Source organism: Cygnus atratus, chromosome Z, assembly GCF_013377495.2.
Source record: "Cygnus atratus isolate AKBS03 ecotype Queensland, Australia chromosome Z, CAtr_DNAZoo_HiC_assembly, whole genome shotgun sequence".
In the NCBI taxonomy this organism is placed as follows: domain Eukaryota; kingdom Metazoa; phylum Chordata; class Aves; order Anseriformes; family Anatidae; genus Cygnus; species Cygnus atratus.
This window is the reverse complement of record NC_066396.1, coordinates 73,747,910-73,774,131: the sequence shown is the minus strand read 5'-3', so window position 1 is coordinate 73,774,131 and position 26,222 is coordinate 73,747,910. Positions and strand designations below refer to the sequence as shown.

The following is a 26,222-nucleotide window of genomic DNA, read 5'->3' as shown; positions in this document are numbered from 1 at the left end:
CCTGCTCTGGGGCCCCCTGCACAAGAAAGATGAAGATCTATTAGAGCGGCTCCAGAGGAGGGCCACGAGGATGATCAAGGGGCTGGAGCACCTCTCTTATGAAGACAGGCTGAGGGAGTTGGGGTTGTTCAGCCTGGAGAACAAAAGATTCCAGGGAGACCTTACAGCGGCCTTCCAGTACCTAAAGGGGGCCTGCATGAAAGCTGGGGAGGGACTTTTTGTCAGGGAGTGTAGTGGTAGGACAAGGGGGAATGGTCTTAATCTAAAAGAGGGGAGATTTAGATTAGATATATGGAAGAAGTTCTTCACTCAGAGGGTGGTGAGGCCCTGGCACAGGCTGCCCAGAGGAGCTATGGCTGCCCCATCCCTGGAGATGTTCAAGGCCGGGCTGGATGGGGCTCTGGGCAACCTGGTCTAGTGGGAGGTGTCCCTGCCCATGGCAGGGGGCCTGGACAAGGTGATCTCTAAAGGTCCCTTCCAAACCCAAGCCATTCTATGGTGGCCTTGCACACGAAGGAAAGGAATCTTTCTCAAAAACAAGCTATAGTCAAAACATAGATTAGAAAAATTCACACGAATGTTTTTCTAAACAGTGGAACAGTGATGAGATGTGACTAGAAATATGCTTTAAAAAGAAAATGATACATAACTGCAGGAATGTCTGAATTAAATCAAACAATGTGCATCCAAAATACCAAAGTATCTGACCTATATCCATACAGGATGAAGAACTGGTCATAATAATATACCATTCTTCTAGAATGCTTAAAAATATGGGGTTGTTAACTGTTGGGAGATAATGAACTGTCCAGATAAACTTAAGCCAACTGCTAGTCAAATCAGATTATTCATATAGGTCAGTTGAAAATGTTTTTGAAAAATAATAATAAATCCTTGAAATTGAAGACTCATAGAAATCTCATCTTGTTGACAAGGTAAACTCAACTGTAATGATGAACATGTTAAAAATGGATAGTAAAGAATTTCAACTTCTTCCCCATGGAAAAGATCGACCTTTTGACGCATTGAGCATTTAGCAGCTCATCCTTGATTCTAATAGCAAAGAACTTGGTTGTAATTTAGAGGGAATTATAGCGTAGCCACAGAGAACCCATGAAATTATGAAGGCACTGAGAGATTGACTTGTTTAGGTTTGCTAGACAAAGACATCTGAAGTTAAATGCCAAGAAAGGAGAAGGTCTGTTTAAGTTGCAGTTATAGTAACAAATGGATATACATGGACTAAGTCTAAGTTCAGACTGCTGAGTGGAAGAAGGTAGCTAAACAATGGAGCAATAGCAGTGGAGTCGCAAAATTCCTAACTATCCATCATGGAGTTTGATCACTTTGCAAAGCGGATGGAATAATACAGTTATTATTCCTCCTGCTGGGAGGAGCAACTTAACTCTGTGACCCAGCAGATATGCACAGCACCATGCTGAGCATTTGCTTTTCTGTTAATGTTACAGCTTTCATGGAGAAGACAGTGTTCTTTGTGCTTTACTAGGTCTCCTGAATATTCTTGTCCAGTATATGAAACCAAGCTTTATTACTGTTTTCTTTATTGTGTTATCCAGAAAGCCAATACCAGGCATACTGTCTGTTGGAAGGAGCAGCCACCCCTATTTTAAAAGATTTGGCACATCTAGGTGTTCTTGCTTCTGTAAGTTGGAGCTTTGACAGCATAAAATTTGACCATACAAGGTTTTTCTTAAAGCAGCAGGAGAAAGTGATATGTGATCATTTTAAAGAAGGTATGTCTTCAAAAAGTCAATGTTTTTCATCTGCAATACTAATATGGGTATAACTGATGACACACAGTTCAAGGTGTTTGATAAATTAATGATAAAACTTTCAGCAGTTTATCTCATATGGTTACTGTAGTTGATTTCCTTGTTTATTTACAAAATATCTTAGTTTACATAAGTTTAGATGTTTTACATCTTAGTTTACATGATATATAATATCATAGTTTACAAAAAGTATCTCATAGTTTTTCATCATCACATTTATTAACATAAATATTGTAATACAAGAAGTATTTTAATTGAATTTCATTTTAAAATATGTGTTCATAAGTTTTCTTTTTCCTTCCTAGGCATTTAACTTGTGTATTTGAAACTAAAAGCTATGTTGACCCTAGTACACAGAACTAGCTAATTATTTCCCTCAACCTTTTTTTTAGTATCTTTAAGTCTGCTTTTCATTCATTAGTCCACTTACTCTGCAACACTCACATCTTTCCTTTCTTAAGATAATGAACTACACTGCTTCCTGTGTGCAATTCTCAAAAATGCATTCCTTCTTTTAGACTATTAATTCCTCCCTGTTCAGTCAGGTCCTTGAAAATTTATTCAAAGTGGGTATAGAATACAGAATATGTATCCCATAAATCGTTTGATTTAGTCTGTGGGTTGAAGAAGATGTCCTCCAAACCATAACCATTTTTTAAGGATTCTTATCAGGAAAGGTTAATTAGATGTGGATAAGGTAATATCAGGAGTTTAGACTCTAAATGGATCTTTACTGGAAGTCAGTGGGAACTTTTCTGATGATATATGTGATGACTTGCAGGGTGATAATAATTTCTCATAAAGAATGTGACTTTTATAGTCTAGGATTTGTTGAAAGGGTTCTATGAAATGCTCAATTTGAGGTTATCACTGATTTAAAATTGTTTATTGATTAATGGATAATCTGTCATTTTGATTTCTTGGAAAAAGTTCCAAAATGTTTGGAAAATGAGTTAGATGGAGTTATAGTTGTATTGAAAATTTTAGTAATTTGACTAGTCAGATGAGGAAATAGTAACATCAATACCTGTGCTTGTATGAAGGAACAAAAGATAGGGAATTTATTAGTTTCTGTGTGCGTTTGAAGATTGCCTTAATAAAATCAGCAAGGCAGTGTGAATTTGATGGCAGACCTGGGGGAACTGTTATACCCTCCTCCAGCCTCCTGCACAGCTTTCAAAAATTACAGCTTCCCTGTGTGCCACTTGCTTTTGATCAGATGTCATGGGAAAAATTATGCTGTGTCATATCTATTTCAATCACCATTATTAGCCTTTCAAGGTTATGTCAGTTCAATTGTTTTTAATGAAAATTCTGAGATACTGAGATCTTTTAAATTATTTTCATACATATAGTGTGATTTCTGAAATGTTGTATAGACCACACCTATGTCTTCTATTTGTAAAGGTAAAGTAGATGAGAAAGAGATCACGCTGTTCAGACACGCTGCTCTGGTGCATCTCTTGGTGACAGTTCGAGACCTTCTGTTAACATGTGGCTTGGACACAGCACTAGGTTTGTTTTAAATAGTGAACCATGATACCCAGAATCCCTATGTTCTGCATGTATTCTGCAGTCCTTTCTTCATGTCTGTAAGTTGTGCAAGTTCATCATCAGTAAACCTCTACCATAGCTTCGATGTAATTTTCGTCTCCCTTTGCTTCCTTATTTCTGTTCCATCATGAGGTATGAATTCACAACAGATTGGACTTTGGTGGTATGTATGCACTGCTTATGTTATTACATGGATTTGCCTAAGAAACTTTTGTATGAATTTCCACATACATAATGTGTTTACTGGTCTCTCAGAATGACAATTTTTCTTTGGAATCTCTGTGTGGAAACTGAGGAACATGCAAAAATGACAGATCCTTTGTTGTTTACAATCCACCTTCTGAGAAGGTGGAATGATTTCCATTTAGAAATATTCTTAGGCTCATGGAAAATGAGGTACTTCAAACCAGGTGCATTTTAAGCAAAATCTTAAATCCTATCTAACAAGCATATAACAAAGCAGGAAGCTTGAAGTTACAGTCCAATTCTGAGCACTGGACTCAGGCTGCTTTTTGTGCTTTTCTGCTATTATGCTATTTCAATTTGGAATATGAAAATTCTTAGTAACCTAATTTTATGTCTGAAGTCATAATATTATGCTTTTCAAGTTCCCATAGCTGTGTATTGTGAATTTTCAGAAAGATCTGTCAGGGTAGATTCATAACTGGCCTTTTGAATGCCCTAATGTCAGCCTCCCTGTTTATTGAAGGAGATAAACAGTTCAGAGTTTCTAACTTCAGTTACTCAGAATTATCCATTAACGGTGGGTTTTCCTTAAAATCGACTTAAAATGAAAACATCAGCCATAAATTGAGCTGCTGGGAAAAGAAATGATTTTGTATTTGCTTACGTACTTCTTAGCCCTAAAAAAGCGGGAAGAAAATACAGAATGAATACATGAGTTCTAAGTTATTTTCTGTGTTTATTACAATCAAAAGGAGGAGGAGGAGGGAAACAGGAGGAGAAGTTTTTCCCCCTTTCTTGAGTTGTAGCAGAAGCACTCATACATGGCATTTCAGAATTACACAGTACCTGACCATCCAGAGCCCAGTAACACCTGCCACAGGAAACTGCGCAAGTAAAAAAGATATTAGAAAATTGAGACGTACTAAATAGGCCCTGTGGTTCTCAGTACTGTTGTGATCTGGTGCTGTGATGTCTGATTCATCACATAGGTTTCTTAGATCTATTTTTTCTTTATGCATTTTCGAATAAGCCTGGTGTTGTTCACGATTTATATGCAAAGGGCATCATTCAGGGATGAGAAGTAATTGTGATAATACAAACAGAGTGATGAAAACGTGGGAGAAGTAAAGCTTTAGAGAGTGGGAGTTTTTTAGTATAAACCATACAGACTAATTAAATGTAATGGGACAGTTCTGGTATTTGCAGCTATAGAATGCTGTGTTCTTTAGCTGAAATCATACAGAAGACATTATGGGATGTGTAGCAGATCTATAAAGGGCACTTACATACCCGATTAGTCAGAATAGTATTCTTCCATATTGGTCAGCCATTAAACTTTCAGCGTTTTTGTGCAAGGTACCATCATATTTTAAACATATGTGTAGATTAAATGCAAACCTTGGCAAATATCTTTTGTCTCTTTCATTTCAATTACATTCCTTCTTGGTTTAGGATATTTGTCTAAAGCAAAGGATATCTACAAAAACATCGTAGAATCCTGTTTGGATAATATCTGGAGGCAGCTGAAGGTTGTACAGTACAGCAGCCAGAAAAAGCATGAAATCAGTCCCAAAATAACAGAACTTCAGCGTCAAATGTTAAATTGGATGCAAAGTTACCGAGAGGAACGCAGTGCTAAGGTTAGCAATGTAGACGACCTCTCTACACAAATGAAACTGATTAAAATATATGAACTGTTATAAAACCATCTTTCAATGAGAGTGGGTTTATGGAAGGAAGTCTTGTACATATCACCTTTGCAATTCACAGTATCTGCTAAGTAAGGATAACATAAAGTTTAAGACCTCTGTCAGAAGCAGTGCAGAGTTGTGTTTCACCAGATCTCCCCTTGCTGCAAGAGTGAAATAACATGCATGGAAGTTTTCATATTGGATGGGCTTCAGTTTATTGCAGGTGGTTTTGTTCCTCTGGTAAATACATGTATTACATCACTTACTGAAAATTGCGTTATAACTTTTTGACAGCTCCAGTCTTTTGTTGCAGACAGTCACATCACAAGTAAGAATGGGGTACTTGTACGGTGATGTTCAGAGCACAGATACCCTGCAGTGTATGGATATTGTTATCCACCGCCTCTGCTTGACCCCTGTATCAGGCCAATCTCCTGGGATTGTATTTACATGGCCCAAATATTTATAGGGCACAGTTATTGCATTGAGGATGGAGTTGTGGAAAAAGTTCAAGTTATCCAGAGATTTTTTTTTTCTAAATGTGAATATTTTGGGTGATACCATGCAGGGTATACTCTCTTTTAGTTTGAAACCATGACTCCTTGTCCTATCACTCCACTCCCTGACAAAGAGTCCCTCCCTGTCTTTCCTGTCGGTCCTCTTTAGGTACTGGAAGGCCACAATAAGGTGGCTTAAGAGAACTTTCTCTTCTCCAGGCTGAAACAACATCGGATCTCTCCGCCTTTCTTAACAGGAGAGGTGCTCCAGCCCTCTGATTGTCTTCGTGGCCCTCCTCTGGACCCTCTCAAACAAACCCACATCCTTCTTGTGCTGGGGGCCCCAGAGCTGAATGTGGTACTCTATGTGGGGTCTCACAAGGGCAGAGCAGAAGGGGACAATCCCCTCCCTCTCCCTGCTGGCCATGCTTCTTTTAATGTAGCCCAGGACACAACTGCCTTTCTGAGCTGCAAGCCTGCACTGCTGGCTTGTGCCCAGTTTTTCATCCACCAGCACCACCAAGTCCTTCTCCGCAGGGCTGCCCTCATCCATTCATCTCCCCACCTGTTTTTGTCATTGGGATTGCCCCTCACACAGGTGCATTCCAAAGGGGTGTGCAATAAGCTGTTGTAATGGAATGTAAAGTGGAAATGAAACAACCAAAACGTCACTGATTGTCTCCATGCCTGTCTTTCAGTATTCCCTCTAAGGTGATTTCAGCATCATTTCCTTGTTCGTAATAGTAACGCATTTTGCTTTCTGGTAGTAGGATTACGCTGTACTAGGAGACGTTCCACAACTTTTTCATCCTAGTGTCAGCTCAGTGACGATTTTGACTTTCTTCTGAACTCCACTAGATGTGATTTTTAAATATAACTCTCCCAAGTGTTGACTTGCTTGCTTGACTTCAACTTGAGGTTGTGCATATGTACCTGTGAAATTTAAGAGTATATATGATTTTATTCACAATTATAAGATGCATACATTAATGCATACATTATTCACTGACATTCAGTGTCAATCAAACAGAATAGGAGGAGTATTGCAGCTTTAATGAGAAATGAAAGCTCTATTACATAAGCCATTTCCTCCTCTGTCACATGACATCAGCATCAGTTAATACGATGTGAAATATGATAATTGGTTATTCTTTTATTAAAGAAAATTATTATTGATACAGGATTATAATACAAAATTTTCTTTGTAAGCAAGAAGTTGCTAACAAAATAGAAGAAACTAATTTGAAATGAGCTTCTGATCTTTTTGTTTCATTTTGTTTCGTGACTATATAGGATATCACTAACAATGTCATCTAGCTCACAACAAGATGTAATGTTATTGGGTGGTGTAGGAAAAAAAAAAAAAAAAAAAACAGGCCATCATTTTAAAATGTAGCTGTCCAAAACTGCTTCAAAACGAGCCAGTGTGTTGTCAGGTGACTGCACCAACATGTGGAAACAGATGTCTACTTAAAGCTTGTCAGGCAGACTGATATCTTTTCTGACAAGATCTATCACAGTGTCAACATTTACGTATGTAATTACCTTTTGCCTTTAGGCCTTAGAGTCAGATGTGCCATGTGTCTTCTTAGAAGTCTTATCTTGTGTATACCATGAAAAGTGCCTATAAAATGACATTCTCATTCAGAGATGATGCTACCTGAAGCTCAAAGTCTCATATGTGTGTACATGTTCTTTAAATACTTTGATTGTGTAACACAGGTACAGTCTGTATCATTTGAAATAGTGGACAAAGTAAAGCACCTTTTCCAGTAGTGATTTTTAAAAAAATATGGCAGTTTGGTAGATTGTAATCCTTACCAGTGTTTTCATCCTCAGCAGTATTTAATGAGTCTCACACATAAGGTATCTTTGGCAGGAAGACTTCAATACACTCTGTTTTCAGTCTGAAAAATCTTTCTAACTAGTTCAGCAGTACATCCAGTGCTTCCCAGTACATCACCACCTTGCAGGCTGAATTCTAAATATCTTCAGTTTAAGTCCATAAGATGTGACAGTATGTCGTCATCTAATGTGACAGTAATAATCTGTCTCGTGCAACAGTAATATTGTGGCATAATGTCTTTAGATAATATCTTTAAATAGCATTTCTACTTTGAATTACAAGTTCATGGTTGAGATTTCTACTAGAAGAGCTTTGTTCGTAAAACTGAATTATGGTCTTCTGTAGTATAATTTCTCCAACTCTTGTAATAATATGCATGTACGCTCGTCATTCTGGAAAATTCTGAGGTTTCCATCTGTTTCACCTGCCTAGTCAATCTCGTGGGTTTTGTGCAAAGGAGAAAGGAAGATGTATGTAGGCAGAAAGCACATTTTTACAGTACCAGAACTACTTTTATTTGTCTTCTTCCAGATACTAATCATAACAAGAATGGACTCTGAGAGAGAAAAAGCTGCTCTCATTCACACTTTATCTAGAGTAGAAGGTAAATAGTTCATAATTTATTTTTGAAAGAAAAAAGGCTGTTGCTCTGTGCTTAATTACTTTTCTTTTTTTGTGCCTTCTTTTTTTCCATGTGTCTCCTTTTTTCTCCTCATCAGGGACCTTTCTATATACTTTTCTCACTGTTTGCTGTTTCCAAACTCTTCTGTAAACCATTTTTTTCTTTCTTGTCACTGTATTTTCCCCTGATTAAGAGTCGTCTTGTGATGTTTTTTGTTGCAAGAGAATGAGAGCTCCTCTGTCAAGTCAAAGATTTATTTAACAGAACACAAAGGACATGTGGGCACCCCATTGCCTAATAATAATTGTATCAATTGTCTCAGTCAAATTGTCTCTGTTTTTATCTGATCGAGGGTCAGAAGTTTTCTTCCTTGCATGTCTCTTAAGAGTAGTTTAAGGACAATTTACAAGTCTTAGCTAAGTTCCCTAAAGTAAAACTTCAAATGAGTATTTAGGTGATTCCCTTTCACCACCTTTTTGCTGCCTTGTTTATTAATTTGTTAAATATATAGGCATAAGCTGTAGCAAACTATTGCAGTCAAGAAAAAAGTATTTGTTTTCTATTTCCAAGCCCCCCTGATATAAGTAGCACTGTCATTATTTTACCCATGAGTAATTTTTGTACAAGCTCTTTCAACATCAGAGATTCAACTGGTAAAACAAATCTGTTTCAGGAAGATTGTTATTTGAGCCTGTACTTATGTTTAGTGCAAGCCACTGATTCCTTTCATATTGCTTTTTAAAACTCACTTTTGTAATTCCTCCTTGCTTGAACCTTATCAAGTGTCATGTATCGTATTGTTCTTTTGCCTTTCAAAATAAAGTTAAGTTTCCTGTGCTCTTAAAAGAAGAAACCCTATCTTTTATAATGTTTTGAAAGGGAGGAGGCATGTTCACGATGCTTTTACTAATTATAATGATATTTAATGGAAAGTATTTGATTTGTTTTAACATGTTAAAGCTTGGTTGCAAACACAAGTCAATCCAGCTAGGTAGACTTTTCAAGAGAAGCATTTATGTTATACAAATATCCATTTTTAGCTACATCTTCCAGTCATATCTGCAAGATTTGAAGCATACAGAATGCGTAAAGGAATCTAAAAGCTAAATGGACAAAAAACGTTGCCTTTTATACTAGCTCTTAATTTTTCATCTGAAAGTAAGCAGAAATAATACTTCAGTTATGAGACAGAATCTAGTTCACATTACTTCTGCCTTCAGTTCAAAAATGGAAGTCTCCAAATCATTATATTTACCACTGCAATACAAACTGAAATTATGTAGGACTTAATGAAGACAGACAATGTAATACAAAAATGTTAATAGCCTGTGTTGTTCCACTTTACTGCTTTGCTTACTGCTGTGCATACCAGCAGAAGCTCATTTATTTGATTAAGGCTTTAACTCTTTCTGTGCAGGTTTAAAAGCTATCGATTTGAATTATGAGAAAAAAGGAACCTTCCTAGGTCGTAAAGATGTCGTAAGCAAGTAAGTTAAATTCTGGATGTTTAAGAGCGTAGCCTGAACTCCCTACTTAGGACTAGCTTTAGTGAAACTTTTGTTTGTTTTTACGGAAGTATCCTGTCAGGGTAAAAATTTCAGAATATGGATCTACAGCTTCATTCTGAGAGGAGAGAAGTTTGCCAAAACTCTAGTAAAATGCTTAGTTGTAAGACTCAGAGGAATTTCCCCTGCAATTGCTAACAAGTGTTTTAGGAAAATCTCTTCAGTGGGTGGAAAAAAAAAAAGCATAATGTTCAAATATGACAAATTATGAAGTTGGAAAATATAAATAATTTAGGCAAGTAATTGGAGGGGGGTGTAGCTTTTAATTTTAAAATGAATTTGTGAAAAATTACAGTTTTTAAATTCAGGAGGGGTAAGATCTTTTTGTAACAAACTTTAACCAACCATAATTCTTCAAAGTAAAAATGTGTTTATTTTGTTCTGACTGTAGTTCTACCTGAACGAATTTTTAATATTTGTCATTGTTGTGTTTTCTTAAGCCTCAGTAGATACTCCTGTGTTATTGTACAAAATCAGCAAATTGGAGCTGACTTCCCTTGGACTCACTTCTCATTGGTGATAGAATATGATTATTCTGAAAATTCTTGCTGGAAAAATCGGTGTGAAAATCTAAATATTACTTACATGACTTTTAAAACCACCCTCCCTGAAACAAGACAAATGGGTAAGCGCTCTCCGGACTTATAATAAACAATTGGGCTGGCATATTAAAGGAAAGCATTTTCAGTTCTCAGAAATACTGCATTCGGGTGTTTGTGGAAGAGAATGAGTCGTGAGTTATGAAGAGTAAAGCTAAGCAAATAGTGCTGGTTTATCTGTACAGAAGGTTAGGAAGGTGTTTGTCTTAGGATGTGAGCTTAGTTTTGATCAGGATGTGGTAGTAAATGTTGATCTCTTACAAAAGACTTCTGCCAAGTTTACAAGTTGTTTACTGTTGATACAAGCTGTATCCACCCTTCCTCATCCTAAGGGAATGTTGCTGTAGATCTAAAAGAATATAAGCTACAGCTTAATTTGAAAGGGATTCAGAAGAGTTTAATTTTGGAGAAAGAAGAAAAAGCACATAATGGAAGTATTTTAATGGAGATTAATAAAAGCAGCATTTTTAAAAGATACATCCATATAAATACTGAAACTTTTTTTTTTAGTTATGAAACTATTTTCTTATGTATGCAAACTGTTTCAGGAAATCACTGTGGTTCCTTTCTTCTGGAAGTACAGATTCCCTATGTGTTTCTCACAACTGAAGGTCTTCTTAATATGCCTGATTTTCTTCAGCTGTTGGAATCCAAGTGAGTGAAAATGACTTATTTACTAATGACTAATTATTTTCAGTTTTCCAGGATATATATAATCTACGTAGTTATAAAGCATATACTACTGCAGTTAGTGAATTAGCACTGCAAGAGACAAAAAGGTAACTTTTCTGCTGAAGCCCATGCCTTAATTCTATATATTCACACAGACGTCAACCAGAGCAAAATTGGCTGATTTGTTAATTTTAATGATGAGCTGGAACTTTTGATCAAAACAACTTTTTAAGTTGTCTACTTTTCCCTGAAAGTCACACTGTTATCCCAAAACGTTTTTTGCTTCTCTACTTCTTTGTGCTTTAAAGAGTTTGTATTTAATTCTTCATAAAAACTGCATTGGGATTTTGCAGGGGGCTAAGTACCAGAGCTATAAAAAAAGTAAAACGTTCACTTTCTGATGTATCACAGTTTTTGGAACAAGCTAAGTTTTAAAAAAGTATTTGTAAAAATTAAGACTGAATATCCACTAAATCTTGAGTAACTTCAACCTGTGCAAAAATTTGCATGCATTGTTCTCTTGGACATAATTTTCTTGCGTTTTGTTTTTTCTCATAATAAGTACCTATTAAAAGTATCTTCTATCACGAGGGGAAAAAAAAAAAAAAAAAGGGAAGAAAGAAATAAGAAACATAGCACTGTCAACTCTTAAACCAAGTGCCAGAAATACAGATAGTTGATTTCACCTTGCTGCTGAAGAGTCTTGCCAGTTTGGATCCTAGAGTCAGCTGTGAAGGCATTTTAGAGCTCTAATTGCAGTTCAACAAGCAAAGAATAATAAAATAAAATATTTGATATTTAAAATTTGAATATTCAATTTGACATACGCTTTTTGACATACACTGACCTATTCAAATTCACTGTTCAGCCTGACCATAAGCTAAATAGTAAGAGCTGCTATTCAGTATTTCCCCACTAGATCTTCTTGGCACCAGTGAAGTAATTAAACAGAATTAAACAAAGATCTATGTAGTTTCAGAGATGCTTACAGGTCACTTCTTTTGTTGTTGTTCGTGACTGAATACACTGTCCATGTAAGTCTCTAGGAGACTTAACTGCTGGCAGATTCAGGTTTAGGTCCCTTGTGTTTCCCAGGGATGAGACCAAGTAGTGTGGCTATTGTTCTCAACTTCTCCCTTAGTCAGCCAAGACTCTTCTAAGGCTCTAAGCATGTGATACTAATTCAGTGAGTCTCTCCTAGCACAGCTGATGAAAGGATGCTGTGCTGCTGGCAGTTCTCTTTCACTTAGAAAAAAATAGGATAATTCAAATGGCAGTCAGGGATCTTTCACTTAGTTTGCTTTCCCTGTGCTGCACAATTGTGGAAGAAAGAAAAGAAAAGCAATATACACTTAATTACTCCAAAAGAAGATAAGGAGATTTTAATTGTTATTCCAGAAACTTCAATGTAAGTATATTTGCTTGTTTTTTTATCTTAGTTTCTGTATTATATAGTTCTTGACAAATTCAAGGTCTTTGTATCAAGGTCGTATTCCGTGCAGTTAACAATGCAATTGAATTAATCTAGTAGTATTTCAATATGTCACTGCTACGTTGATGTTTATTCTTTGAATGTGTCTCAAAGTTAACTTGAGCATATCAAAAAGGTCATGGTATGTAAAAAAACCCCACATAATTATAAAAAATTGTATTAATAAATTTATGTTTCCTTTAAGAAAATCTCATTATTTTACTTAACCAAGATTTAACAACAGATTTTGACTTAATCAGTTACAGCATTACCTTTGTTGAAAGAAGCTGCAGTCACTCCTTAAGGCTATTTGGAGACACAGATCGATACGTTGTGTTGACAATAGATGAATGCACTGCTATCTTTTTGCAGGTACAAAAGGAAACTAGTACGTCCAAATTCTTTAATGTGCTATATTGCTTCTAGGCCATGTCTGCACCTTTCTCAAATATACTTTGTTCCTCTTAATCATATCAAATCCATGCATTGTCTCATGACACAAGTTACTTCCAATTTCATTAACTCCAAAATTCTGTGTGCGCCAGTCTGACTGGTTTAAAATGTTCCCGTCTGTACCTACTTTTTTTCTTTATTTTTTTTTTCCACAGAAGTGTCACACTACACCTCAGATTGGATTGTACTAGATAGGGTTAAAAGATACATAGTTCATAATAAGGTTGTATACAGGAATATTGTAACAACCAATTAAATATATCTGTGTGACTTTATCCTCCTACTACATTGCATGTTAATTTCTCCCATTTTGAATAGTTATCTGAATTAGTCTAAAGAATAATTTGCTCTACTTTTTATAAAAAGAAATAGTTTAGATGACAGCATAGTACATCAATTCTATTACGTAGAAAGACAGGTGACTTTACAGGTAGAAGAACTGTTAGTGATAAAGAATAAAATAATCAAAATGGACTCCAAGCACAATACAGATAGACATTCCTACATGCTACTACTGCAAATGCTTCTGTAACTAGCAATGCTGTACCATATAAATTAAGTGCAGGCATAATATGATTTATATAGGTCATGTAAGTATCTCAGTGGTTTACGACAGTATTTTGCAAGTTTTGTATTTGCAGCTTTGTTAAAACTCCCAAAAATCTTAGAACACCCTAAAAAATTAGTAGTAGTGTCTCCTTTTTACAGGAGGGAAATAAGGCATGAAGCAGTGAATCAGCTTTTCAAACACAAAATAAAAGTTGGGAATATAACCTAGTTTTTTTGACTGACAGATATGTCATTGATACTTATATTATTTACCTGTAACCATGTTTGATTTCACTTCTGCATAATATAGCAATGCATACTAAAAGCTTGTGACAGCCATGGTAGTATGTTTGTTTATGTTTTACTTTTTATGTTAATTTTATGGTAGAATTTGGATGAATTAAATTACGAGAAATCCTGTGACAATGTAATACTGAAGCTGACGGCGTTATCACTCCAATATACATGCTGCTGGGTTGTTTTCTATTCCAGAGAAAGACTGAGTTTAGAGTAAGTTAATACATTATTTTGCTATCTTGGTATCTTTAAAAGAAAGTTGTCATTAAAGAAAGGTGAATACTAGAACAAGCTAACAACCTTTGTTTTTGAATTCGTCTGTGGGGACACCCTTCTCTTAGGAGAATATGCATATTGTAAGTTTGTATTTCTAATGTGCTTTAGTTGCTTTGTTACAGTGTTGTCATGCTCTCCAGTAAAAAGCTCAGTAGAGGCCCTAAAAAAGTCAGCAAAGATGGTTCTTCATATGTTGATTTTAGTCCTACACAAGAGGTAAAGAAATTGAAGAAATGTTTGTAATAAAATAAGAGATTTTGATGCAGGTAATGCTAACATGAAGCCTTATTTTAATAAACATTTAAAATCAATAGGTCCAAAAATTTCACAGGATTAAGGATATTTGACTACTGGAACTATTCCTTTTAAGTGTTTGAAGTAAATTAATACCTACAAGTACATCACTTCCAACAGGGAGACATTCTTCAGGTGTACTTCCAATCCATCAGTAGTTTTTTTGCTCTGGAAGCGCTACTTTTATCAATGTAGTTTGTAAGCAGTCCTTCTTTAACTATTGTGAGACTTTTTCTTTGAGCTCGTGGTAAATTTTCCTTGCATCACCTTTCCTCTCTGTATGATTTTTCTCTGGTGACTGACCCTGGTTCAGTTCTTTGCTTCAGGCCAGGCTTTCTTTTCTGTAAGCTGACTCCATTTTCTTCCTTACAATGCATCCTTCAGTACTTAGTCACTTAATATGTCCTAGTTATCTTTCACAGATAATAATGTTCAAGGAACTGTACTCTGAATTCCAGGAAATGAGACATTTATTAACACAGCAAACAAATATCTTGCAGCTATTACATGTGCATATTAAATATTAATGGTCCAATTAACTGTTTTTACAGGTACAGTCTCAGGGGAGATACTCTGCTTAACCTGGTAATAATTTATGCCACTCTGATTGAATTAACACAGAAGTCAGAAGACTTTGAAGTGAAGGTATTTTTTTTGGTAGCAACTCTTCTATTTTAATTTTCACTGTGTGGTATTTCCAAAGTGTTTAGCAAAATATGCATTCTACATCAAAAGCATGAAATAATTCAATATTAAGAAAATAATATAGAGGAATTTAATTCAGTACTCCTGAAGTCAGTGAAAAAAAAACTCTGATTGACTCCAGTAAAAGCTGAATCACATTCAAATAGAATCTGGATAGTATTTTTACTGCTAGGAGTGAAGAAGTAAAGTTGTAACTTTAATTTTATGAATATTGAGAATGTTTATTAGTCCTGTTTATGCCTTAATTTGAAGTTTCAGATTAATGTTTTTATTAACGTAGTAGAAAAGAAAGCTTTCATTTATACTGCTGTGTTAGCTTTCTTGCCTCTTTTTTCTATTATGTGACAATATCAATTACTTCATTTTTTGATCCATAGAGAAAAGGTATCTGGAATAATTCACATTTTTTAAAAATGTGGCAGAAGTTTCATGTCATACCAAGTTGTTGTCTGTAACCTGATTCTTTTGCATGAAGTAACATCGTCTTTGATAATTTTTTAGAACGTGTTTGCATATTAATGTTAGTTTCAAAGTTATCTGGTTAAATGAAAGTTCAAGGGAAGACAAAACTTCTTTCAATTCATGTACAGTAATACAGAATACAGTTCATTTGAAAATTATGTACACCTTCAAAAGGTTGTATACCCCTATCTTCTTAAACTATTTTAAGCATCTCAAAATTACCTGTTTTATTAGGAACTTGTACCCATAAATGTAATAACGTATAATATACTTATAGAAGTAACTAAAGAAGTAATAGAGACCTATAGAAGTAACTAAATCTCACTTACATAGGATTTCTAAGTGTAGTTTGGAACCAGGTTTGTGGTCAGAGGTTGAACTTCCACTATATGATGAGCATGGATCAGGTTTCATTACTCCACATTAAATTACAATACGAGCTATTGTGCTGAGGGTCACCTTTAAACTTTCACATTTGCTAACTGTTGTCATCAATTAAGACATTTGGAGTTTCTCAGTACAAGTTTTAACCAAAAATATTATGTATCACTTCTAGGTATTTCTTACGCCAGGGATTGAAGAGGCAGCACTGTTAATTCGTCTGATTGCTGACAACGTTTTAATGGCATCTAGTATCAGTCCTCTTGAGTGGTTGGACAAATCCTGGCTTTCTGTTTTGCCTTCTGAGGTTTGCTTATCTTTCTGTTAAATTACACTGTTTTCTTCCTGTTTTCCAGATTAATTTCTAGGTGGAATTTTTGTGTTGTTTTGTTAAAATACATTATTAAAATAAGCATTTTATGTTATGTATATGCATTGTAGATAGATGGATAGACACACTATTTTTTTATGTATGTAATGTTTCAGTCATCCTTGTCAGCACAATTACGGGGAAACTTGGACTTTCCCTGTGCCTTCGTAATTAACCATTGGAGATGTTTACCTTCCACATCTGTAGATTAATGTGTACAGCTCTACAGCTCTAGGCACTAAATTTGAAAAACTATCCAAACTGTAAAAGATGATGATACAGGGGCTCGCTTGGACAGGAAGCCATATTCATCAATGCTGTCCTTTACTGACGTCAGTGAAGTTGCTTCAGACTTGCTTTAGCACAAGATAGTAGAAATGTACTTAATTTATTGTGCAGTAGTTGATTTAAATATTTATACAGTAAATGCTGGACCATGTCCATTAATCACATTTAAATACTGATGTTCTTTAACATGTATATTAAGGTTTTCAAATTAATTAGTTTGGCTAAATAGATTTAGCCATTTTATATGGAAGCTTTGAACTCAAGATACTTCTTAGCTTTTGAAAAAATCTGAAGCATTTTGAATCAGATATTGACATAGCCTTTCAAGTGTTTAATAAAAAAAAAAAACTGAGAGGAGTCATTTATTATATTTCATCTCTCTTAAAGGCATTAGATCCTGATCTGTTGAGTGTAGAGCTTTACAAATGTCAGAAACTGGAAGCTGACATTCTTAAAATGTTACAGCTTTCAATTTGCTGCCCTGTGTGTCACATTCAACCTCCACCTAGTAATTCCTGCTTTTGGCACCTGCCTCATTGCTCTTTACAAATGTATCTTTTTTGTAGAAAACAAAATCTTTGTCACTTTATTTTGACCTAAGTAATAGTCTTCAAAACAGAATAAACAGTAAATCTGATAATGTGTTTTGAAATGTAGTTTACATGATTCAGTGGTTTCATCTTAATTATAGAAACATCTTTTGACTGTTCTTCCTTTTTATCAATCTCCTGTGCAAAACTTACTCTTTTACAAGAGTTATACACTGTTATATCTATAGAAAAAATAATAAAAATCATGTAGTGGGTGTGAAACACCTATCTAAAATTGCACTGGTTCAGAGCTCTAGTTCTACAATATACCGTATGACCTATTCACAGGGATGTTATTCTGTAAAGACAAAAAATAAAAAATAAAAAGTTTATGAGATATTAATCTGACAAAATTATTTCCATTTTCAGATGGAGAAATGCCTGCTTACTTTTCCATGTATCAACCCTCTGGTTGCTCAGTTTATGTTAAAGAAGGGATCTTCTTTGAGTAGGCTGTTTCTTGCAAGTTTTGTTCAACTTCAGGAGCTCCTGCCAGAGGTTCCAAAAAAAGTTTTAAAGGTTAGTCAAAATTAATATATGTATTAGCTCAGTCTATTTTCACAGTTACAATACCTTTTTTTTTTAACCTGAAGCTACATGCCTATTTGCTGGTTTTATTTAAAAATTAATGAAATAGCATTTTATTACTCTCACAACTTTAGTGTATCACTTATATCTAAATTGTCACATCTGCAAATTCTCAGCAGATTTTGTTGAGTCATGTTAGTGTGAAGGTTATTAGAACTGGAAAAATTCCTTAACTGAAAAAGTACTCTGGAAAATAAAGTGGAAAAAAATTAATCCACTTTCTTTCTAAGCTTCCTCATATCAAGTATCCTGTGAGCATAAAAACCTATATGTTTCCCTAAAATAAGAAATGTTTTCAAATTAAGTGGTTTCAGGACAGTTTTCCTTCCTTCCTCCCTTCCTCAGTTGGAATTGTTTATTCCTACTGTTTCACTTGGGCCAAGTCTAGAAGAATTATAGAATGGCTATAGTCAGCTAATTAGATTAGAAATGCACAGCTTTTAACAGTCAAGAAAAAGGGAGGACAGGCTTCCTTCCTGAATCAGGACCATTCAATTAAGGTGAAAGAGCAGGCAAACAGATATTTGGGCACTGAATATCAACTTACGCATGTTACTGTAATAACAGTGTATGTGTAAAGCAGTGTTTACTGACTGAAAAACTTCTTGTCAGTTTAATTTTGTCCATGATGTATGATAGGCAGCAATCCATCGCAGACGATACCTCTTGCAGTCCTGGACTGATGAAAGAGAGTACAGTATACTAAGATATTGATTTTGTTGTGTTTCAAGTAACATGCTGTTTATTACTTAGTCTGCTTATAGATTTAAGATTGGTGGCTCATTGTTTGCCTTAAGTGCCTTTCCTTCTGTACTCGAGTCTTTTTTCTTTCTTTCCAGTAAACAACACATTATACATAAACCTTAGAATCCTGACAACATATTTGTGTGTGTGTGGTTTTTTTTCCCATATTTGACAGTGTGGACATGCGCTATAAACACTACTTGAATATCTTTTTTTTTTGGTTTCAGCATTTTAGTGACATGACATCTATGTACAGCCTAAATGCTGCTGGTCCACTAAAAACAGCAGTGAAAGGTGCATCACCCCCAGAAAACTGGAAAAACATTAACAGACTCTATCCAGCTTGTAAGCAAAATTATCAGTCTTTAGAGCTGCTGGCTAAGGCACAAACTAGCACAGGTAATATCTTGAATTCCTACCAAATGTATCATACTTGAAACCAAGTGAATGTCTAGGTATATTAAAATTTTTATATTCTAACCACTGAATGGTGAGTAGTTCTGAGAAGACAGACTGTATTTTAATGCTCAATGGATTCATATTTTTCTGAAAAATTTAGAGAGGTAAGCTAATTTTTCATTTCTTTCTACTAGGACCACCTCATGTGAATTCTGAAGCCATAGTTCCTCCACCGAACTGTCATCAGGGTCTTATTGACTCTGACCTTTCAAGCTATATGCAAAAGAAATCATGTTCTTCAGAAGTAGTTACAGGGAGAAAACAGAATTCCTTTGTTGTGCCAAAGGACTGTGAAGGTTTTACTCATCCAGGTGCTATGAATTCTTTATTTGTTCAAAGACAGCCCTGCAGGATTAACTGCAGCTCTGATCATTCCTCAAAAAAACCTGAACAAGAGGATTTCTTTGCAACTTTCATTGACTGTGCACCTCGCAAGAACTCTAAGGGCTTTCTAGAAGAATTTAGAGAAATGACATTTAAGAGCCCAGAAATTGTGATTGACGAGACCCCGTGGAATGGCTTTTCATCTACCTGCACATATGATTCATTTGCACCTAATTCTTTTCTCTCTGATTCCCTTGCTGATCCAGATGAGCCTCAAAGTCTGCATTTTCATCACCTAGGTAGAGAATCTTCAGGAAAGAGAAAGCAAAGTCCACCATACTTATGGACAAAAGGAAAAACATTAACAGGTATGGACAAAGCAAGCAAAATGTGATGAAATTCTGTTTGTAACTTGACTGGAAACAGGAGTATCAGTAAAACTGATCATATTTTCTTTAAATGGTTATTACATCCAATCTAGCATTGATGTGTTTACTAAAAAACAACTTAGTTGCACATATATTTTTGAGTAATAAAGCATCTCTAAGCATTTCTGTTCAGTTTTGAGCATTAAGAAATGAAAAGATAGAATCATAGACTGGTTTGGGTAGGAAGGAACCTTAAAGACCACCTAATTCCAGCCCTCCCCTGCCATTGGCAGGGACCCCTCCCACCAGACCAGGCTACCCAAAGCCCCATCCAGCCTGGCCTTGGGCACCTCCAGGGATAGGGCATCCACAGCTCCTCTGGGCAGCCTGTGCCAGGGCCTCACCACCCTCTGAGTGAAGAACTTCCGTATATCTAATCTAAATCTGTCCTCTTTCTGCTTAAAACCACTACCCCTTTTCCTATCACTACATGCCCTTGTAAGAAGTCTCTCTCCATCTTTCCTGTAAGCCCCCTGATAAAACTGAGAGGCCTCAGTAAGGTCTCCCTGGAGTCTTCTATTCTTCAGATGAAACAACCCCAGATCTCTCCACCTTTCCTCATAGGAGAGGTGCTCCAGCCCTCTGATCATCCTTGCGGCTCTCTTCTGGACCCGCTCTAACAGATCCTCATCTTTCGTGTGCTTGGTGCCCCAGAGCTGGATGCAAAGCTCCATGTGGGGTCTCACAAAGGTGGAGCAGAGGGGGACAATCACCTCCCTTGCCCTGCTGGCCACACTTCTTTTGATTCCACCCAGGAGTCAATTGACTTTCTGGGCTGCAGGTGCATGTATTTAATTGTGTCACTACCACTAATTTTTCTTGGTAAAATACTGAAAACTGTAATTCTACTATTTTGTATGCTTCAGATTCTTCTGTCTGTGAAAGTGTCTGAAATGTGCATAATAACCTTACTATAGTAATTTTAAAAGATATAGGAATGATTATTTTGTAAACATAGTTTTGGACAAAAGGGAAAGAAAAGACTACATAGTATTTTCTCACAGGGACAAAATTAGATTTAGACATTTGGATACTACTAAAGGCTGTGTTTTGCTTTTGGCTTTACTCTGGCACTCTTCTAAGCTTGTTGCATACGATTACCTTATTCTGGGAATTGTTTTTCACAGCTAATGTCTCCAGGGCTGTACTCTCTATCTTGAAATCTTTACCAAGCATATTTCTTCAGACAGATAGTTTAGTGTGTACTTCTAAACTTTGTTTACCCTGAAGGCGTGTACACTCCTTACATGCAAAATTCAGTTGGTGGGTTTTTTCTTTGTTGTTTTTTCTTGTTTGGGGTGGGGGTTTGGTTTTCCTTTTCTTTTCTCATCTTTGGCTTGCGTTCTCAAATATAGCTAGCCTGGAATATTTTGGATAAGGTATAGTATATATCTGTGGAGCTTTAAAAGTAAGAAACCATCATTAGTCCCTATCATACTGAGTGTTTGTTTATTTATTTATTTATATATATATATATATATATATATTAGTTTTTATTTAAATTCTGCTGCTTCTTTAAAGGTGAGATGCTATATGTCTCAGAAATATAAAGTTAAGTTTCTTAAACAAAGTGGCTAACCCATAGCGCAGGTAATTTAATCTATGTTTTCTCTGTTGCTGCCTTAAGTTAAATTTCTTGGTGGTAGAGCAGTATCAGTGCAGTACTAAATACTCTTACTGGTTAGATGAGATCATTCATGAAAGCAGAAGTAACTAATCAGTACCACTATGTTTCATGGCTGCTTACAGCATTTCTGGTAGTAAACTGAGGAAAAGTTAATCGGATATGGTGAACTGGTTTTAATTTTCAGCCTATGAAAATTAAATACTCATACAGAAGTTGCGAACAGACCTGTTGCCTCTCCCTTGGGATGAAAACTGTGACCTGAAGTGTTGCTAGATAGTTAGTAATCTGTAAATGGCACTCAAAACTGAAAATTCTAATTACAATAGTTTCAGCAGAGATCAGAACAGGCTCTTCTGGCACCATGTTACACTATTCTGAAAACACTGGGTTCTCTGACTGATTCATTTTCTGTAATACTCTCACCTGATAGAGCAGATATATACTTAACACTGAATCAAATCAAAAAAGGGTAAGTGGTTTTTAAATTACCTTTTGGGAGTAGTGTTTTACTTTATTATTCATTAACCAAGGGAAATATAGGTATGCTAATTAGCCATGCATGGTGATGCAAAAAAAACACCTCAATACAATGAAAGCTTTCTGAAATCCAAAATTTAAGAAATGTGTGCCGAGTCAAGTTAAGAAAGACACATTGTGAAATGTCAGGGATTTCTGTAGGCTTCTGATAAAGTGTTTATTATACCACAAACAATTAATACCAGTATGCTAAGCCAGTATTTCCACTAAAGCAGATGAAATTCTTAGATCAGTGCTAAAGTTTTCTTGCAATACTTTTTGCAAAGGCTAAACAGAATTTTCTTCCATTAATTTATTTTGAATAAGCAACTTTCTAAATATTTTATTATAAAAAATACTTGAATCTTAAGAATGTAGGAAGCTTTCTTTAACTTAGAAACGGGAATAATTTCTATCTCTGGTTAAAAAGAATTAACTTTTACTATTACTGGATAGGACTGGGTGTCATATTAGTGAAATAGAAGTAAGTATGAAAATCTGTACTGAAATATTGTGGTTAAGCATAGAGCAGGCTGATTTTGTATAAGTGGTCCTGTATTACCATGACAGGATAATATGCATTAAATTAGTCAGTAATAGTAAGCAGTAGTTAATATTACTCCACATGTATTTAATTTGATATTTGATATTTTTTCCTACAAAAGAAGTCTGTTACTGCTTCTGAAAAACAGTTAAGTTTGCATAACTGTTGTATGCATAGCTAATCATACCTCTACTTTCTTTCCACTTCTTTACCAGATTCAGGATTTGAAGAAGTACCAGGGATCAAGAAAAGGAGATTGATGTATGAAAGAGTCCCTGGAAGAAGTGATGGACAAACACGTCTTAAATTCTTTTGAATGGAGTGGGGAATTGTGTACTACACCTGGTTTTTCAAATTTGTAAACTGTTTGAAGAGAAATAGATTAAATTCATTTTGTTGTTGTCGTTGTCATTTTTAGAGAGAAATTAGGGTTTAGGAATCTTTACTAATTGAAGAATTTTTTCTATGCTTTTTTAAGTCTTACTAGACAAACTAGCTCCCTGAACCTGGAGAATTACTGCTTCTCTTCTTGTTTATATAAATCTTATAAAGGTACTTTAACATTATTTATACAAAAATTAAGAATGAAAACAAACAGATGCTGAAGAACATAAAATTTTCAAGGGACTTATGTTTGTTTCGTGAACATGTAGGCTTCCACACTTACAGCTGGACTAGACCTGCCAGAATCTCAAAACTGCTCACGAAGTTTTAAAGCTTCCTTCCACATAAAGCAGGGACTCTGTATTTGTCCTTTGTGTTCATGTTCCACTTGTTTCCTTCTGACAGCTCCTCTGGAGCCATGTGATGTTAGAAGTTCCTTTGTAGCCTGAGAATGGCTATAGTTGTAACCAAGCTTCAGAAAGAACACACTTGTTTTATGGCCTGCCCATGAAAGATACGTTGAAATTTATGATTCTCATAATTTAATTCAGAGAACAACTCTGTGACCCTAGTGCCTGGTGGAGGCCATTTGTTGGCATACGCGTTTCTCAGTCTGCTACAGCCCATCTGTGAGTAGCGAGAAGAGAATCCTCTGTGTCAGAAATTGTAGGCTACAACTAGAAGGGGTAAGAGATTACAAAAAGTCATCTCATTTGCAAGCTATAGAAGACAGAGGGTAAAAAGAGCACTCAGCCCCTCCCTTTCCATCAAAAGATTTCACAATGAAACTGGAAATATGTGTGGGAGCAGTGGAAGAAAGTATCTCTGTGCTGCTGCAGGAATGCATACACGGTTCGCAGAGGAATGTCTGCTAGCTCCAGAATGTCACTGTCTGGTCAGTGGCTCTCAGTTCCAATGATTCAGTTTTCAAGTTTCCATGATTCAAATTCACATATTGTTTTGTTGTGTTTTTTTTTTTTTTAAGTTTTAATTCAGTAAAAGAATATATATATATATATATTTGTGGTTTAGGCTTGCAGTAAAATACTTCCTTGATACAGAGTTTTCGTTAAGTGCATATTCACTCTTTGAATAAATACAGCCAGATGTTAGGGGAGCAGCTTTGACTTATCAGAGAAAAGGGGGTGCTGGTTGTTAACTGAGAACTAAAAGCTATGATGACAGCACTAGGAGCGATTGTCGTTCAGAGTAATATCCCCAAATTATTTGTATCCAAACTGTTTACAAGGTCTTAAAAAACATCTTTCATGTGTAGCATAAAGACCTTTTTGTAGAATTGCAAACAAGCCAGTGTTTCCCTATTTGCCCAGAATACAAGAAAGACTTAAATAAAAGTTGCAGTTTGCTCACTATTTCTGGCCCATTTTTGTGGTCGCTTGACCTAACCATTTTCTGTCTCTTTCCATCGTGGATTTGGCTCTGATTTTCAGAACCGTCTCCCAGATTGCCAGGCCAAGGAATCTGTTCTTTTAAGAGTGCAGCTCTGCAAAAATCTCAGTCACGGATGACCACAGCGGAGAAAATTATAGCGGCCACTCCTTAGCTGTGTATTTATGTCCTCCTTTCACACAGACAGAGGCTGACACCAGAACTTCAATGTGAACGTGCATTACAGGCTTGCTCAGATAATCTGTGGATCATTTCAAGCACAAAGGTAAACCGTGTGCTGCCTACATTTGATTAGCGAAGAAAATTCAAGTGCTATCTGCAATCAGTTTCCATTAGGTAGCAAAGTGTTACTGAACACTTAGATACTAACAATATTGTGGAAAATAAGGAAAAGGCTTGCAATGGCCATTTGGTATGTATTGTGTTTGTTTGTGACTCTCAGTCATTCACAGATTACGTGCACGGTGACAGATTTGTGACATGTAAGGTGTGTCCCCCTCCCCCCTGCCCAGTCCAATCTGTTTCATGTAGAGGAAAATTAGTATTGTACTACATAAATGCTCTTTTTTTTTTTTTCCCCCTAAAACATATGTAACTGAGAGATCCACATTAATGGAGTATCAAGAGAATTTCATCCTGGAAGGTGAGATGGTGGTGACAAACCAGATGATTGACTGTTGTCCTTATTTTCCCAGTTGGCAGTGGGAGGGGAACATTACAGAATTTTTGTATTGCAACTTTTTGCCTGAGAATGAGTGATTTCCTGATCACCAATCCTCCATGAGCAGTAGGTATGCTCATTGCTTGGGTCAAATTCTGAATGGCTTGTTAACCTGGCAGATGTCACCTCCAGAGGGAAAAGAGCCTTGCTGATGGGCCATGAGGGATGAGGAAGAGAAACCATGGCCTTATGGCTCATGTTAGGCCCTGCATAGCACAGACCTGTGCATTCGCTTAATTTGTTTTATTGTGGGCATCGTGTGGGTCCTCCTTCAGCTGTGAGACAGCTGTGAAGGCCTTCACGCAGCGTGTGGAGAGCCGAGACCGTCTTGGCTGGTGTTAGAGGAAGCTGCTGTTGTCCACCCCGCTGCAGATGATGCCTGTTACAGCCAGGGAAGAAAAACACAACGCAGGGCCTTGTCTGAGCTGCGTATCCTGCTCAGCAGAGCAGTGCAGACCTCTGGACGCCTGCAGCTGGAGACAAGGCTCTGTTGACCGAGGAGCTCAGAGACGCCCTGTTCTGCTGCCCACAGCAGCAGGCAGCTGCCTGGGCTCCTCTAAGCTTCCTTGGCTGCCTCAAAAAGAAGCTTGGCACACACCAAACACCTGCACAGTGCTGCTCCTCCGTCACAGGCTGGCACCAACACAAGTGTTGGTGCTGGGGGTAGGTTTTATTGGCGGGGGGGTAAAAGAAACCAGAGGGGTTTCTTTCATCCCACTCATCTCTCTCCCCCAAAGCTGAGTGTTTTAACCCCAGCCTGAGCCTCTGGTCACCTCTCTGCAAATGAGAATAGCAGTATTTCCTCCAGCTTTCCACAGTACATGCCTGTGTCAAGTGCTAAAAGAAAAACTGCCAGCCACGGTCAAATAGCCCGCAATGAAAAGGAAGCCAGAGCGAAGAAAGGCACTCGAGGAAGGACACTTGCTTCTGTTCTTGGAGGCACAATTCATATTGGCAGTGTTACTACTCTCATTTCAGCATGTCCCTGCCAGACAGTAAGTGTGAGAGTCTTTCATCAAAGACTGAACTGCCAGGAGGGAATGGGTTGTCCCATTTCTGTTAGTATTAATGAAAATTAAATGCTCAGATCACTTAAAGCCCCATTCATCTTCTTCCTTACAGCTTCAAAATGTGTAAGTGGGCCTGATAATGTAGTTACTATTTACCAAAAAAATTATAAATAGGTATAAATTCGATTTTTCTAATAACAAGGCACATTTCCTAAAATTCCAGAAGTGACTTTCTCCTCCCCAAAACGCTAATAGCCTGAAGCCTCCCCTCCCACTGCAAAATCCAAGTGTCCTCTTCAAAGTTCA

The 26,222-nt window shown here is 36.5% G+C and overlaps 1 protein-coding gene across 1 annotated transcript in view; it reads left to right on the top strand.

The window, feature by feature from the left end:
• SHOC1 (shortage in chiasmata 1) overlaps positions 1 to 22,707 on the top strand; it is a 57,451-nt gene extending 34,744 nt beyond the window's left edge. Inside the window, 16 exon segments of the mRNA XM_050716546.1 lie at positions 1,578 to 1,754; positions 3,201 to 3,308; positions 4,986 to 5,173; positions 5,891 to 6,088; positions 8,099 to 8,171; positions 9,607 to 9,676; positions 10,201 to 10,379; positions 10,902 to 11,007; positions 12,757 to 12,868; positions 13,887 to 14,008; positions 14,917 to 15,010; positions 16,089 to 16,220; positions 17,531 to 17,680; positions 18,721 to 18,892; positions 19,087 to 19,644; positions 22,607 to 22,707. Coding sequence (XP_050572503.1) covers positions 1,578 to 1,754; positions 3,201 to 3,308; positions 4,986 to 5,173; positions 5,891 to 6,088; positions 8,099 to 8,171; positions 9,607 to 9,676; positions 10,201 to 10,379; positions 10,902 to 11,007; positions 12,757 to 12,868; positions 13,887 to 14,008; positions 14,917 to 15,010; positions 16,089 to 16,220; positions 17,531 to 17,680; positions 18,721 to 18,892; positions 19,087 to 19,644; positions 22,607 to 22,707 — 2,540 coding nt within the window.
• The last annotated feature ends 3,515 nt before the right edge of the window (positions 22,708 to 26,222 follow it).